This window comes from Candidozyma duobushaemuli (assembly GCF_002926085.2).
Source record: "Candidozyma duobushaemuli strain B09383 chromosome Unknown B_B09383, whole genome shotgun sequence".
In the NCBI taxonomy this organism is placed as follows: Eukaryota; Fungi; Ascomycota; class Pichiomycetes; order Serinales; family Metschnikowiaceae; genus Candidozyma; species Candidozyma duobushaemuli.
Window position 1 is genome coordinate 241,942 of NW_020289895.1, and position 15,563 is coordinate 257,504.

Below are 15,563 nucleotides of genomic sequence, written 5' to 3' on the forward strand. Positions count from 1 at the left end.
ACAAGCACTTGTGACAACTAGAACGACATCTGGTGATAAAACAGGGATATAAAGCGTTCCATTACTTCGATACCTTGTGAACGATTTCCTTTTGGAGAACCGCTTTCGAAATCCGTTCTATCTCCGGCTTCCTTTTCAAACCTAGTATCGCCATAGCAGAAGCTAATAACTTATACACGCTTAGCCACACCTTATCTTTGTAAGCCAAGCACTTCAGTGTCGTGGGTTTAAAGGCTGGCTCGATTTCGTCAATGCCCCATATTGACAAATTATCCTCTGAACTTCGATCGTCCCTTTCCTCATCAACATCTCAGTACGTCATCGCATCGCGCCTACTACTCATCTACATGCTACCGAAAGACAAGCTCGAAAAGCTCCAAACAGAGTATGCCATTCTTCATCTCGTGTACCATAGAAACTACAATCAGCATCGTGTGGCCATCTGGTGGCGACATTTGAACATGATCCACCGTGGAGTTCGAAAAGTGCTTCGAGGGATATATGAAGCAGAGGAGACAAAGAAGATTAAGAGACGGGAGGAGATACAAAAGGAGGTGGTGCTGACAGCAAATCACTTGGTTCTCCGAGTCATGAAAAGAGCATACTACCATTTCAACTCTGTCATTGCTCTAGGGCAGTTTGTCAATTTGGGCTTTGTCTTGGTTGCCAGTTTGAGTGCGCTACGACTGTTGTTAATGGAGATCCCGGGAGTCGGAGGTAGACAAGTTCAGCGAGAGGTGGTGACGCAATTGGAGGATGACGTTGGAGAGGAGGTGGTTTTTGAGCTGGTATCGAAAGCTCCTCCTGAACCGTTGATGAGTATGGATGTAATGGCGGAGGCTTCAGTGGAACAAAAGCCTAAGAAACAGAAAAGTGAAAAGAAGGGCGAGAAAAAAACCAAAAAGAAGAAAAAGAGATCCGCTATCGATGATATCTTCGGATAGTATTCCATTATGTCTATAGACCCTGCGTTAGGGCGCAGGATAAACAAAACCAAGCTAAACCAAGCTTAACCAATCATTAACCAAAAAAAAGTAAACCAAATAACTCCTAATTTTACAACATGTCCTGTTCTCGTTAGTATCCCTTCTCTCTAATCATCGTCTCGTCACCATGGAAGCCCATCGGCATCTGCATTTGCATCTGCGTACGGATGTGCGCTGGAATTTGTTGCTGGTAGAACTTCTGTGGCTGCTGCTGCTCAAACACCTGTTGAGGCATTTGCTGAGGCATTTGCTGAGACATTTGTGGAGGGAATTGCTGAGGCATCAGCTGGGAACTCATGGGCATTGATGGCACCATACTTTGCTGAAGTAGCATCTCAGGTGTAGGAATAGGGACGCTTAACTGTTCTGTGTCGAGACAGAAGCCATCATCGTAATCATCAGGAGAAAGTGCTGGGACATCGCCGAGTGTGATGCCTTGAGGAACCATCTCTACGGCAGGCAGTTCGTGCTTGTGCTGGCCTGGGTGTTGCATCAAGTGGCTCAGTGTAGAAGAGGGTGAGTCGTTGTATTCACAAGACGACGCTGTTGGTGGCATCGGGGTGGTCATGGAGTTTGGAGTGCCCATGATGGGTGACTGCGTGTTCTGCACTGGGAGCTTTGTTTTTCTTTGCTTCGTACGGCGCTGTTCTCTCATCATTTTTGCAAGCTCCTTCTTGAGTCTGTTCTTTATACGAGACTTGCCTTTGAAACCTGGAGGGAGGTACTTGCACTCGCCACCTTCGATGTGGATTTCACACCAGACCTCACCGTTTTCAAACCACTCACCGCACATGGAGCAGTTACCCGCGGATGAGTTCCGGGCCTTGATAGGGGTGTTCTCCGGGTACTTGAAGTGGCGAGACTTCAAATGCGTCTTGTAGGTATCACGACGAGAGAAGCCGCCGGTGGGGTGGCACTTGTGCACCACATCGTTGTCGTCTTTGTAGATGGAGGATTTGTGGAAGGGGCATTTGTAAGCCTTTTCGGAAGCGTGCTTCTTCATATGACGGGTCAAATAGCCACGCATCTTGAACAGGGTGTTACAGTGCGGACACTGGTGGAGTTGGTCATCGGCGGATTCGCCGGCACCTTCATCTTCTTTGCCAGAGGTCTTGTCATCGTCCAGCGCAGTCGACAGAGGAGTGTTCACCTGTGCCACGGACTGCTTGTCGTAAACAACGGACTCGTTATTGCTGGAGGAGGAGGAGGTCACTGGGGACAAGATGTTGTCTTCTTTCTTAACCGTGGAAGGCTCATGGTGGATACGGAACGCTTCGAGCTCCAGTCCAGGAGGAAGGTCCTCCGTGAAGGCCCACTCGATCTCACCCTTGCTGTTCTTGAAGGGCAAAAGACGGGTGGTGATGCCTGTGCTACACGGGATCGGGTGGGCTCTGGAGGCCTCTTCCTCCTCGTCGCTCTCTATGGAGACGTTGCTGATGGAGGGAAAGAGCGACGGGGTGTGGACGGACTCAGCTTGGGATTTGTGTTGATCCAGAGCGATTTTGGCTGGGGCAAGGAGTGCTGATATCAAGGACAAGAGCCACACTAACGGCGCAAGGAAAGCAAAGTGAGCCAGTAAAAGCTTTATGTGGGATTCAATTTTGTGTACTTCGAGCATGGCGGGGGAGAAGACGGGCGTATTATAAGGGAACAGGGAAGCAAGCAGTCGCTTGCGATTATGTAAGCTTTTGTTGGAAATAAACTGTTCAGGGAAGCCCGAGGAAGAAGGTTGAGCAGAGAGGCGGTGGTGATTTTATTGGTTTTTGTATGGTGATACTTTCGCGAAAGGAGCACCCGTGACCGGGAAGGACAGCGACTTTTTTTTTTAGCGGTCGTGTGCAGGCCAAAAAGTCCTCGGTGAGCCCGAACACAGTAATATTGCACGGCCTGTGGGCGCCTCACGAGAGGACTGGGGATTGGAGCAGGCTTACAATAACGCTGCGTGGGGAAAATTCTGCCAACACAGCGCAGGTTTCACGTTGTATACAGGACGTTACACCTAAACGAGCACACAATGGTGGGGTAGACGAATGTAACGTGGGTGGAAATGCATTTCCACACGACACTTGTTCGTCAGGTTAGAGGCCCTGCCCGCCGATCCTGGGAACTCACCCCACTCCGAAAATATTTCCCGATCGGCTTTGATTCTGACTTGCGGTGACGGATAATAAAAGTGTAAATTCCCAGCGGCAAAAAGGCATTTCTTGTACTTGCTGTTTGCTGACCCCCGTAGTAATAATCTCCCATCTCTGCTCGCTTGTATTTTTGGGAGTCGCCAGACGCAGACTCCGCCAGATCTCAGGACATCCTCCATAGGAACCGGAGGTGCAAGTCCCACCCGAAACGAGCAACCCGGACAGATTCTGACGTCAGGTGGGTCTATCAGGGACTATTGTGGGAACAATGTATAAGGGTTTCAAGCAGCTGGTTGCAAAACGCGGGCTCGGACTTGTTGGACACAAGGATATTTGAAATAAAGGGTCACTTCAAGGAGAGGTGCTTGAATTCGGCGTTCTCTCTTTGGCCATTGTCAAAGCCTCGTTTCTATTTCTGTTTTCTGTCGTTCCGCTCGGCCGTGGTCGGTGTTTTAAGTAGGACCCGAGGCAGAAGACTCTTGGCTGCATTGCTGTTGGAGACACCGGGAACATGAGAAACAATGAAAACGGTCTTTGTGTGGAAGGCCTAGGACGTGTTGTAGGGCTGGACTAGCTGTGGGTGGTTTCAGTACGCAATGGCTGCGGCGAAGGATCTGAAGATCGGCGGCTGCCGAAAAGGAGGATTTGTATGATTTATGAAAAGTGCCTGTTTTAAGCGCTGTCGACCGAAACTATTGTCGCCCTAAAGCGCTCACCAAAAGTATAAAAATGAGAGACTGCTCTTGTGAACGGCTGTGATAGCCGCCCTGCCTTATGCCAGATCCATTGTAAGTGTTTGGTCAATCAGATGAATTTAACAAAAAAAAAAAAAAAGAGGTGTTTTAGAAAAGTAGGTGGAAGAAAGACAGAAGACAAAAAAGTTGGTGGATGAACTAGGCTGAGTGCTACCCTACTTGTAGGACAAAAGGGTTGTAGGGATTCTTATAGTGGAAGGTGAAAGAGTGATGATGGTGCTTTCGACCTCACACTGTGGCATTAAACGCGCCAATTTATTGAGAGAAAGCTAGTTCCGGCTCTCGTTTCTCTACTTCCTCATGGCTTAGGCGGAGAAAGGGTGTTTTTCACTAATAAGACAGGATGGAGAACACTAAGTTGTGCAACTCAGCTGTCGCTGAATTTTGACATTACGCAGAGAGCCAAACCCTTCTATGTACTTGTTGATCTGGGCTTCTCCATTCCTGAACATACTGCCATTCAGACGTGTTCGTACTCTCGCTCTTGGATTTTCCACTTTTGGCACCATGCATTCTGGTACAAGAGCCATACTCGGCCGAAACAACAGCTCTTCTCTCAAACCTAAAAGAAGTTTTGACCTATCCCGTCAAGCCAGCCAACCCCTTTTCTACCACCTTGAGTACTATTTTCCAAATCTTCCATAGCCGGCTCGGCATCGCACCTACACCATTTTCGCGCCGGCATCAACACCAACCACACATGTCGGACTCTTTCGACCTTGATCTCGAGAATTTCACGCACCCAGCGATTCTGAAGCTCAATGGCGCCTGGTGGTTCCATGAGCTCAATGAGGAATGCTTCCCTGGGCAGACTTTCGGGCTTCGCGTGAACCGCGTGCTTCACCATGAAAAGTCTGAGTTCCAGGACATTTTGATCTTCGAGCTGCTGACGTTCGGCAACGTGCTAGTGCTCAACGGCATCGTCCAGTGCACAGAAAAAGACGAGTTTAGTTACCAAGAGTTGATCACGCACGTGCCCATCATGAGCCACCCATACCCAAAGAAGGTTTTGGTTATTGGTGGTGGAGACTGTGGTGTGGTGCGTGAATTGGTCAAACACTTAGGTAAAGGCGTGGAGGAAATCACCATGGTGGAAATTGACCGCAAGGTTATCGAGCTTAGTGTGCGTTTTCTTCCCGACATGGCCAAGTTCCACGACCACCCCAAGGTGAACATTGAAATCGCCGATGGCTTTCAGTTTTTAAAGGACTTGAGCTCACAGGAGGAGAAGGGCAAGTACGATATCATCATCACCGATTCGCTGGATCCCGAGGGCCCTGCTGAGGAGTTCTTCCAGGTCAACTACTTTGACTTGTTGAAGAGCGCAGTGAAGCAGGACGGTATCGTTATTATGCAAAGCAGCGAGAACATTTGGCTCAATCTCACGTACCTTTCGAGCTTGAAGGAGAAGGCCCAGCAGGTGTTTTCCACGGTGGAGTACTGCCAGTGCTACATGCCCTCATACACAAGTGGGCAGTTGGGGCTTATTGTGGCCACTATGGACAAGAGCAAAAACTTGACAAAACCATTGCGCACGTTACTGGCGGACCAGGAAGAGAAGATGTTCAAATACTACAGTGCTGCGGTGCACGAGTCGGCATTTGTATTGCCTACATGGGCTGACCGGGCGCTTCGGTAGAGGATACATGGGCGGGGCCGTTGTTCTCAAGGAAAATAGTAATCCAGAAACAGAATGAGGTGTTTGACTGTAGAATGCAATGGGAAGAGACAGATAAGTCATTACTAGGGCCAGGGAGGATTGGAGACCCAACTAACGAATGCAATGGAGTTTTATGCGTACTCCTTGTCGTTTAACCTTGCAACACCCCCCATAAATTCAATAACAATATACCGCTTTTATTCGAGGGTTCAGGCACATTGGCTTACCGAAAATCTAAAGTCATTTCAGCTATAAAACACCTTCTCTTACCTTGGATTAGAGGCCCTGGGGTTCTGGAAATTTTGCAACCACCAATCAGACACCCGTGCACCAGCTTACCTCAGGAGGCCATACCCTCCGTCGATTTTCTTTACTCGAGCTAGAAATGGCCTAAAAATTAGTCAGAATAATCTTCAGAGTTAAAATAAGTAAAATCTCACTTTTAATCTATTTCTTCTCTGCGGTGGGCAGATTTTTCACAATGGTTACTGTCCCCCAGCTGAGTAAACAACCTCATCGCAAAGTGCAGGCCCTACTTCTGAAACACCTCCATCATTTGGCAACTACATGGATAATTTTCAAATTCTAAAGACATAAATCCTTTCAACAAGTCTCCACCATCAAAATCCATATTTAACCATGCTCTACAAAGCAAGTGTCGCCAAACCGTACAGCACTAACTGCGGTCGTGCGCGGTACAATTCCCCTCGACACTACCACCAACTGATCGGTTCCCGCCCTACCGTTTGGTTCTCGCCCTACCGTTTGGTTCTTGCACTCAAAACAATCGCACATGAGCCACGAGGAAGACTACACGACCAATATTGATGAGCAGCTTCTCACTGCCGTTAAGAACCAGGTCAACGGACACGACCTCGAAGAGGCTTCCCGCGTGAAGCTCGAACACAAGAACCAGGATCTGGATCATGCTGCTGAAGCTGCCCAGGCTGCCCAAGCCTTATATCATCATCAACAACATCTCCATGATGTTGGCGGAGGCGAGTACAACATCCAGATTCCGGAGCCCATCATTGATCTGCGGCTGAAGATATATCCGGTGCTGGAAAACACCATCACCAATGAGGGAAATTTGATCACCAGGCCATTTCCGGAGCAGATGTTCCATACTCGTGAGGAGCTCAACGACTTCATTGCTGAGTTTGCTCGTGACAACGGATTCGGTATTGTGATTGCTCACTCCAACAGAAAGGCAATTTACTACACCTGTGAGTTGGGGGGACGCTACCGCCACAAGAAGGGTAAGACAATTCAGCAGCAACAGGAGGAGGAAGCTGCGGAGCGTGAACTCAATGATGCCGGCACCGGCTATGTCTTGGACTCTCATGCTCGTACCAAGAAGTTGCGTTGTCCCTTCTCCATGACGGCATCGTTCCGTAAAACAAACTCCATCTGGTCGCTCAGAACAACCTGCAACGAGCACAACCACCCCCAGCTTGATCCCTTGTCCAACCATCCTATGTTGCGCAAGCGCTCGGATGAGTTGAACTTGCTTATCTTGGACTTGTATAAGGTGGGCACGAAGCCGCTGCACATCGAGGCCAAGATCAAGCACCAATTCCCTGACGTCTTGATCAAACGAGAGGACATCTATAATGAGATCCGTGGGTACAAGCGGAAGCTTAAGAAACTGAACAAGTATCTTCCAGCCAGTGTCACGTCTCAGGGTGTCAAAAGACGTCGCAACGCTGCCCTGTATCACGAGGTTATGGATGGCGACGACGACGATGAGCACGACGAAGTGCTTGGCTACGAGTTGGAAAGACAGCGTCACGAGGAGTTGCAGCGCCAAATTCAAGCTGCAGAAGAAGCGCACAACTCCCACCATCACCACCATCACGAGGACATTCCTCACTCACTCTCGCATCACCTGCATCACTTGGACGAGCAGCAGCTACAGCACTACCAGCAGCAGTTGCAGGAGCACGGTCTTCACGACCAGGACCACAACGACAACACCGCTGCTGCCGCCATTGCTGCTGTTGCCAACGCTACACATGGCAACTCCAACAGCGACCTTACCATCGACAATATCGACAGCCGTTTGGTTGGAGACTAGTGCTGTTTACCGGCACCTTGCTTGTATTATTATTGTATAATAGCATGTATACTACGCTTCCTTCCGTTCCCTAGATAGCCCCAAGTAGCTTCATAGCTTGTGTGCGTTGCTCGAAGAGACGAGTCAACTCGCCGACTTTCCGGCCTCTGACCACAGGTCTTTTTGCTGGTGTCTGAGGCTCTTCCTGAACCTCCACCTTCTTGGGTATATCTTTACGCTCGAACCTGTATTTTTGTGGCGGCCATTGTGCCTTGATATTCGAAACATCTTGTAGTTTTTCCTTTTTCGAACTCACCTCAATGTTATTTCTTGACGTGGTCTCTGTTCTTGCTAGAGTGGTATCGTTATCAAGAATAGTTTTCGTATTGAACTGAACCCGCTGACTCTCTTCCTCGCCGCTGGTGTTTTCTTCATCCATGGTGATATCATGCGAGAGGTTATACAGCTCATCGAATTTTTGTTCCGAACGATTTTCGTTCTTGGGCTTCTCAGAAAGCCTTTCCTGGAAGAGGGGCCTGATACGGCTCCAGTGCTGAATGAGGTTCTTGATGTACCTGACAGCAATAGAAACTCTGTCGCTATTCTGCTGCAGTTTGAGCTCGTGGGTCAACGCGTGGCACATACATTTTGCAACCGAAACAGGCAGATGTTGCGTGGTTTCGGGGTTCTCGACAATCTTGTGACAGAGATCGACTATACGGAAGAGAACCGAGGCAGCATGATCACTGCCCGCAAAGTTCTTGCTAAGAACCATAAGCGTGTAATCAAGATCGTCCTTCATGGGCAAGACGATATCCTCAATGTTGATCAATGGAGTCACTGTCAGGAGGATCTTCTTAAATGTCGACGCGATGCAATGGAGGTCCCAGTCGTTGACCCAGATATATTGGTTTCTGACAATGCACTGGAATAATATCTCGGTATTTTGGCGGTTTCCCGGTTTCATGAAGATGGCTTCTGCCTTTGTCCCATAGGTCTCGATGATGCGGAAGATCTGGTTGAAGTGATAGCAGAAGAGAGGGTCTGATTCCGGATTATAAGTAGTTCTCTCGGTTATGAGTTGAACAGTGGGGCAATTGAGCAGTAGCCGAGGCAGAAGCGTTGTTTGGGCGTCGTGCTTGTATATGTTCAAGGAGATCTTGAGTCTAGTGACGTCGACATAGTTGGAAAGCTCTTCCAAAGAGCCACAGCTGATCAAAATGTCCAGCTGGCGTGACAGGGAGTCGAAAAGCCGATGCAACTTGGAAAATGTCTTTTTGGATATGGATATGTTGGTCAAAACCAGGGAGATGGACTTGACGAACCAGCTCTCGTGCACGGCGATGATTTTATGAAGATTGTCGAAGTTGCAAGCCTCGGGCGACAAAAACAGCCTGAGGAACTTGACACCGTGGATCCACGATATTTTGTTAAGGCCACATGAGAACATCACCAAGATGTACCGTTCCAGCGGGAGCTTGTTCATGAGTGTGGGAATGAAAAGATCGTAGTCGATGACATCTGGTGAAGGGAGGTACAGGGTATCAAAGACATACACGGGAAGCCCTGAGTAGGCATCCTCGATGTCCGTTTTGAAGAAGATCCGCTCCATGAGGTGGTGGTAGCTGTGCGATTTCCTGACCTGTACTCCAGGCCGGATTTTCCAGGTATCCTTGAATGTGGAACTGGTGAGATTTGGAAAAACAAATGAAACAGAGGAGCCGATGAATTCACAAAATGAGAGAAGAGAAGGGTCTATTCTCCCGTCCTGCCTCAAGTCTGACTTTCTGGTCCTAAGCCTGGTAACTTCCAGCCTGAAAAGGGTATGGCCGCGACGCGGAAGAGAAGCGATAAATGGCACTACAAAGGCGAATTCGGGTGGGAGATGCCAAATCCGATTACATCCGAACCGATTTTGGGGTAGTTTTGGCGAAGCAGGCCCGATTCGCCTGTTTTCCAGATTTTTCTCCTTCGGGGAAAAGGTAAATACCGCGCCTTTTAGCGAGACGCAGCCGGAAGACTGGGAAGAAGTTGCTGATGCTTTGAGGAGTGGCTGAATGTACTTCACGAAAAGAAGTGATACATGAAGGAGTTGATTTTGAGGTTCTTGTAGAGATTTAATTTTGCCTCTTTCTGATGGCCTAGTGGAGGAGATATGGTGGAGTCTGCGGCGCGTCGCTGCTTTTGGATAATTTCGCAGCCATTAGCGTCTTGGGTCTGGAGAAGATGGAGGCACGGGATGGGAATTTTAAGTTTTAAAGGAGTTTGCTTGGAGCGGGCAGGTGTGGTGTTCGAGACGTGAGCAACATATGTGTCTTTTGCTTTTTCATGTTTTGTACCCAAGGTTATTTTGTAATCGTGTTTCTGCTTTTGTAGTGTACCTCATTTATTTAGGCAGAAAGAAGTGGATGAAATGGCCAGTATTTGTAAACTGACAGTGCAACGTCATTTCACGTTCCCACGAAACACGACCCTAGAATAATACTAAGCAACACGCATGTAGATTTAAATTGGGTTTTCCATTTAATCAGATAAAGTTAACAAAAAAAAAAAAAAAAAAAAAAGGGTCAGAGGCCGGAAGCTGGAACACAGGCTGATTTGGTGAGGTAACGATGTCCCTGGATTTCCCTAGCGTTTGGCTCTGGAGCCAGTGTTGGGCTATCAAAGCCATCTTTCACCCCTGGTGGCTTAAAATTGTTGTTGTCGTCGACCGGGGCTGCAGTGAAAGCCCTGTTTCCAAAAAAGAGCGATCATTCCACGAATTTGGTTTGGCCATCTATCTGGTGACCTCGACACTTCATTTCCTCTAAGCGGTGACATACCCAGCATTCCTGACTATCCAATACCCCATGCCTCTATTTGTCTACGCCACTTTAATCGTGAGTTCTCAAGCACCCCGTAACACCATTGTCCTTGGACATTCACACTCCTAACCCTCTGAGTTGCACCATCTACGTCTCCTTGAAAAGCTCTCACGACATGCCAGGGCACCAACCCACTACAACGTACAGCCAAAACACCCGAACTACCGGCTGAGGCAATTTTGAAGATTCGTTAGCGGGTTTTTCCGTTTGCTACCACCTGTTTCACCGCGGTTGCTTCCGGGCTAAATAAGGTGTTGTACAGCATCAACCTCAAAGGAGCGAGTACACCCGAAGCATTTTGCTTAAGCGCTGGCCAGGTGAAAGGGGGTAGGGGCTTGACTACTGAATCTCCATCATTGACCAAATTTATAAGGTCACTTCAGAAATGTCGTTTTATCTCTCGGCCAAAGCCGCCCCTGCTCCAATTGTTTCAGCACCTGTGGTGCTCCTAAATGGCTGCGAGAAGCAACGCACTGGCAGTAGCAAGGTAGCCCTGAAGACAGGCCACCGGAAAAGAGCCGGCTAATGGGAGCGACATTTTCAAAACACCAATAGCAAAACTACGGATTTACAAAACCAGGAGACGAAAAGTATCAAAATGGCCTGGTCCAATTCACGAGGTATGCTGAAACCGCGAGGCACCAAATAAATGTTATTATTTCTTCAGCGCGAGAAAATCCCCTTGCCTGATTACGAGGCGCTATGGTGACGACATGTTTGGGCTTGTTGGCTCGAGACAGTGCGCCCTGCAATGAGCAGGAACAAGACCGCTTTTTGCATTGGCCGCCACGAGCCAGAGTCAAATGCTAATAAAGGTAATAGGGAGAACAAGCGCCATGCCGGCTCGTTTTGAAAAAGAGTTTTCCAAATTTGGACCTCCTTCAAAATCACCACCTTTCTTTATTTTGTAGCCTCCTTTGCGCCACTTGCACACGCCACCATGGCTGAAAAGTGGAAACAGATTGGTACTGGGGGCTTCTGTTCGGGGAGGGTGCGGATTGCATGCTGCGAGAAAATGCCAAACCAGCTGCCAAATGCACCCTCCGATGAACCCTGAGAGATGGGAAGCAGTTGAATTTTAGAGGGATACGAAAAGATTTTTTGCAATTTATTCACTTTATTCCTTATTGTAAGTCTCCCTGTTTGTGAAATAGCCCTCTTTGACAGACAAATCCCCGTTGTTTGGGCCTGTGTTTGGGTCGTGTCCTGGCTTGAGGGAATTAAAGCTGTCACATTTCGTGCCCTCACAGCATGTCGCGGCGGCAGCAGATGCTCAATCCAGTAATGGACAAATTTTTTGCGACAAAATGTCTCACCGATCAGGTCCTGCCCAAATCCCCCCCCCGGCAGGAATCCTTATATAAGGCAGCGCTGCCGCCTGAACTTGGCCGTCAGTTTTCCCTAAAACACAAGTTTTTTCCCCCCCTTTAATCCCACATTTTCCTGTTTTCCTCAAGGTCTCAGACCACCAGGGGTCCCGCTCCACACCTTTGATATTTGCGGTATTTAGGCCCGTTTTTCGCCATCTGCCCAGGGCCGTTGTATTTATATTCCTAGCATGAGTCATTGAAAGATGCCCTTTCTATCGAAGAAGAAATCACTGCTGTCGACCCACTCGTCTGCCTCGGATTCGAGCTCCTTGATCGGGTCTCTCACGGGCCTGAAGAAGGGTTTTGCCAAGTTTGACGAGAAGAAGGATTACATGCGCCGTTGCAGCCAGAAGCATCCTTCTCAGCCCAGGACAACTCCCTGTTCTGTTTCCTTCTGTCTCGGCAAGAAGTTTTGAGCGGCCTGCGTTCGTGTATTATATTGTGTACTTTGTGTATACCGGTTGGTTTAAAAGATATTGGTAGGAGTTCAAAGCCAATGCAAAGCGGCGAAGGCCGTCTAGCTTGGAATGCAGCTGTAATCAGAGTGGGGGCCAAGGCCTGCTCTCTGCTAAAACGTTGTAAGTGCTCCTTCAGCTTTGCTGTGATGGGCTTCTGGTGGAAAAATGTGGCAGCATACGTAGGTCAAGATGTGCTGAAAAAGTTCTTTAGAGACATCTTTTGGAGGTATATCGATGTTTTGTTAAATTCCTCTTCACCTCTACTTGTTCAATCACATCTGCTATTGTTCGATTATCTCAAGGCTCAACAATAGTAAGTCTACAAAGAGGTCTTCAAAGAGGGGCATGAAGGGTCCTCCAACTATAAACAAGTCTTCATTTAGTAGCCTCTTTTCTACAGGCTGACCGCCCAAATGAGTAGAGGTCTGGGTAGATGTCAGGACGGACGTAGAGTCGGAGTTCCATTGCAGGGAAACTTTAACTGAACTTCCATCCTATCGCTCTACCAGGCGAGAGAGTACGACCACACTAGGGGACTTTGCCCGGCGCGAGCGCTCAATGTAAATTACCTGGTTGTTGTTAAGGAAATCAAAAGTTTTTTCATTGCTAAAACTTATGCGCTGGTGCGGTGTACGGGTGTTACAAGACTCTTTCAGGCCTTTGTGTAGGTCTGGTTTGCACCCAGGGGTTCCGTGACATGGTCACCCAAAAAAGCTGGGGGCTGGCGGTGGCGGTAAAGACGACATTTTTCAGGAAAGATGGCTCAAGGGGCTCTAGGTAGGCATGCCAGCTTGGCTGGGGTCGGCAGCAATGACACTATCTGCAGGATACCACTATATCTTGGTAACCCAATAGGGCACCATTTGCCTTTTGTCCTGCAATATTCGGTGTTGTAGGGCAGATCCATATAAGGGCTCTCTGAGATGGCGGAATTTTTGCCCATAGAATTCCGTCGAACGTGTCAGGCGTTTAAGGATTACTGCAGATCCAAATTGTAGAATTGTTTTCACAGTTAAAGATCATTCCCAGGTTTAAGTCAAAGGGACTGAATTTGTTTCATGCCCTTTGTAAGTATCTCGAAAACTGCAGACGTTGATATTTTGGGGCAGTCACTGGTTGCAAATTGCTACCCTGAAGCGAACGGGGTTTAACAGACAAATTATTTCGAAAACAACGCCACTTTCCCTCGGAGACGTCACCAAAAATCTGTCCCTTCCATCTACCTCGGCACACATCTCTCCTAGGCTTCTTCTATCCAGTTTGTTGTGGTGGACCAATGTGGTCGTACCTGCATACATTGCCCCATAACATCAGATGTAGAGGTAAACATCACCACCAGTTACACATCCAATGTCGTCACCTTCTCCCAGCACAACTTTTGAAAAACAGAGAGACTTCTTACTTTCTGAGATCTCGTCAGCAATCGATCTGGTCGTGTACAACCTCGATGTGCTCAACAGATCGCTCAATGATTCGGTACAAGTAGGGAAAGAGTTTGACGATGTGGGACGTTTGTGGTCCACGTTCTACAATGGCGTCGGAAAAAAAGAGCCGACAGAAGAGCCCGAGGAACAGAACAAGGAAACTTCACCAGAAAAAGGGGCATAATTAATTAGCTTTTGTACACATAGAGGCATCCATCCAGGCCCCAATTGCCCTTGATTCTGGGAATCTGAAAGAACCCTTCGTTATCCGGCGTGATTTGCTTTTCGCCCACACCTGCCATTGACATTGTTGCCTTGCCCATATTGTGGCCCCTGACACAAACGTCGCCCAGCGTTGACCCATCATAATCAACAAGTTTGGCTTCTTCCGCCTGAACCACGCAACCTCTGAATATGAGTTTCTCACTCTTGGGCGCGTCAATCTTGCGATAGTCATAAAAGTCGGTAACAAGAAATGGGCCAGCCACGTTAAGGGCACCCAATTCCTCAACTATGTGAACAGAGAGTGCTGCCCGGGCATTATTCCAGTCTACGTGACGCGACGTGGTTGTTGTCTGGACATAAACGAGTCTCAAGTCTGGATATGGTTTCAGGGCCATCCATGTTGAAAACTTGAGCTGCGACAAGGCAAAATGGCGGTGCCAGTAGAAGAGTTTCTGAATACCCTGGGGCACTTGGTACAACGTCTGTACGGTGTTTTGAGAAGCACACACGACAGTGGGTTTCCAGCTCATACCAAGCAAGGCATTCTTCGTGAGGTAGAGATCGGCATTTGAAACGAACGACGCGAGGATCTTGATAACTGTGTTGGAAATTGCCTCTGTGGAGTCCTCGTTTTGAATTACCAAAAGACGGTCATCTTTGCTCAACTCGTGAGATGGTGGAAGGTGTTTGAGGCTACTGGCCGTAGCGGATATAAGATTAATTTGGGAGAATTTTGCGGTAGCAGAGGTGTTGTGACCAAGCAGTGTAGACACCACAAGTGCTATGCCCTTATCCTTTTCTGGTGCGTACTTGTTTTCAAATAATGAGGAAGGCTCTCCCTTGAGGGACGATATGGAGACATCTTGAGTGCCTTTTATCAAGAAATCATCACCCTCGTGGTAGACATACCAAGAATCTGGCTCGTTGCATACGTGAACGGTGATCTGTGAAATGAAGCACGCTATAACGACTGCGAAAACCTCAGGAGAGTCAATGAAGAGCGCCAGTGGCACTTTCAATTCTTTCACATCGTTTTCTCGAAGGAAGCCGGAGATTTTTTGGGCCCACGCATTGATCTCCTTGAGCTCAATGGACGCGTTGTCGAAGTAGAAACGCTTACTGGGGTTCGCCTCGAGAGCATACATGGCTAGTTCCCACGCATCACACAAGTTGCCATTACGCACCTTGTAGTGATCGAAGCGAATACCAAAACCGACACGAAGTCCCAGGGAGTAATCAAGCTTGGGCGATTTGTAGATCGCCAGCTCTCCAGGGTTACGCACGGCTTCAACCACGCTTTGTTGTTCGAGATACTCGGGTGGCACATCCCGGGTAAAAGAAAGATAGTTTTGGTAAAGGAAGAAAGTTGCCAACACCGAGGCGATGACTATCGTGAAAAGGGTGTCTTCCATGGTGTAGCCAAGCAGGAGATCAGGTGAAAAATCGGCTTTTGGAGGGGAGACTGTTTCAATAAATCAAATTGTGTCAATCTTGAGCTGGTATCAAGAAGGAAAGTCGATGGCCTGTTCAATTGAACAATGAAATAAGGATATGTTTCGAAAGAAGCTGTGATGGATAGTACGAGCGTTTGGACTAAAGGCAGGAAAGCGAGTACTTGCATGAACGAACG

The 15,563-nt window shown here is 48.2% G+C and overlaps 6 protein-coding genes across 6 annotated transcripts; 3 read left to right on the forward strand and 3 right to left on the reverse strand. All coding sequences in view use genetic code 12, as the record gives it.

Moving 5' to 3' along the window:
• Positions 1-347: 347 nt before the first annotated feature.
• RMP1 (Rmp1p) lies at positions 348-944 on the forward strand (the record flags this gene model as incomplete). The annotated part of the gene is made up of 1 exon (XM_025480158.1): positions 348-944. The coding sequence occupies one exon, from the start codon at positions 348-350 to the stop codon at positions 942-944; it is 597 nt and encodes a 198-aa protein (XP_025334458.1).
• Positions 945-1,077: 133 nt separating this feature from the next.
• Positions 1,078-2,604, reverse strand: STP2 (Stp2p; the record flags this gene model as incomplete). The annotated part of the gene is made up of 1 exon (XM_025480159.1): positions 1,078-2,604. One exon carries the CDS (start codon positions 2,602-2,604, stop codon positions 1,078-1,080), a length of 1,527 nt encoding a protein of 508 aa, XP_025334459.1.
• A 1,972-nt stretch (positions 2,605-4,576) lies between these two features.
• CXQ87_001625 (spermine synthase) lies at positions 4,577-5,515 on the forward strand (the record flags this gene model as incomplete). The annotated part of the gene is made up of 1 exon (XM_025480160.1): positions 4,577-5,515. The coding sequence occupies one exon, from the start codon at positions 4,577-4,579 to the stop codon at positions 5,513-5,515; it is 939 nt and encodes a 312-aa protein (XP_025334460.1).
• Positions 5,516-6,329: 814 nt separating this feature from the next.
• On the forward strand, positions 6,330-7,613 carry CXQ87_001626 (uncharacterized protein; the record flags this gene model as incomplete). The annotated part of the gene is made up of 1 exon (XM_025480161.1): positions 6,330-7,613. The coding sequence occupies one exon, from the start codon at positions 6,330-6,332 to the stop codon at positions 7,611-7,613; it is 1,284 nt and encodes a 427-aa protein (XP_025334461.1).
• Positions 7,614-7,683: 70 nt separating this feature from the next.
• Positions 7,684-9,204, reverse strand: ECM25 (Ecm25p; the record flags this gene model as incomplete). Its single annotated transcript, XM_025480162.1, has 1 exon — positions 7,684-9,204. The coding sequence occupies one exon, from the start codon at positions 9,202-9,204 to the stop codon at positions 7,684-7,686; it is 1,521 nt and encodes a 506-aa protein (XP_025334462.1).
• A 4,692-nt stretch (positions 9,205-13,896) lies between these two features.
• Positions 13,897-15,345, reverse strand: CXQ87_001628 (uncharacterized protein; the record flags this gene model as incomplete). Its single annotated transcript, XM_025480163.1, has 1 exon — positions 13,897-15,345. One exon carries the CDS (start codon positions 15,343-15,345, stop codon positions 13,897-13,899), a length of 1,449 nt encoding a protein of 482 aa, XP_025334463.1.
• Positions 15,346-15,563: the final 218 nt, after the last annotated feature.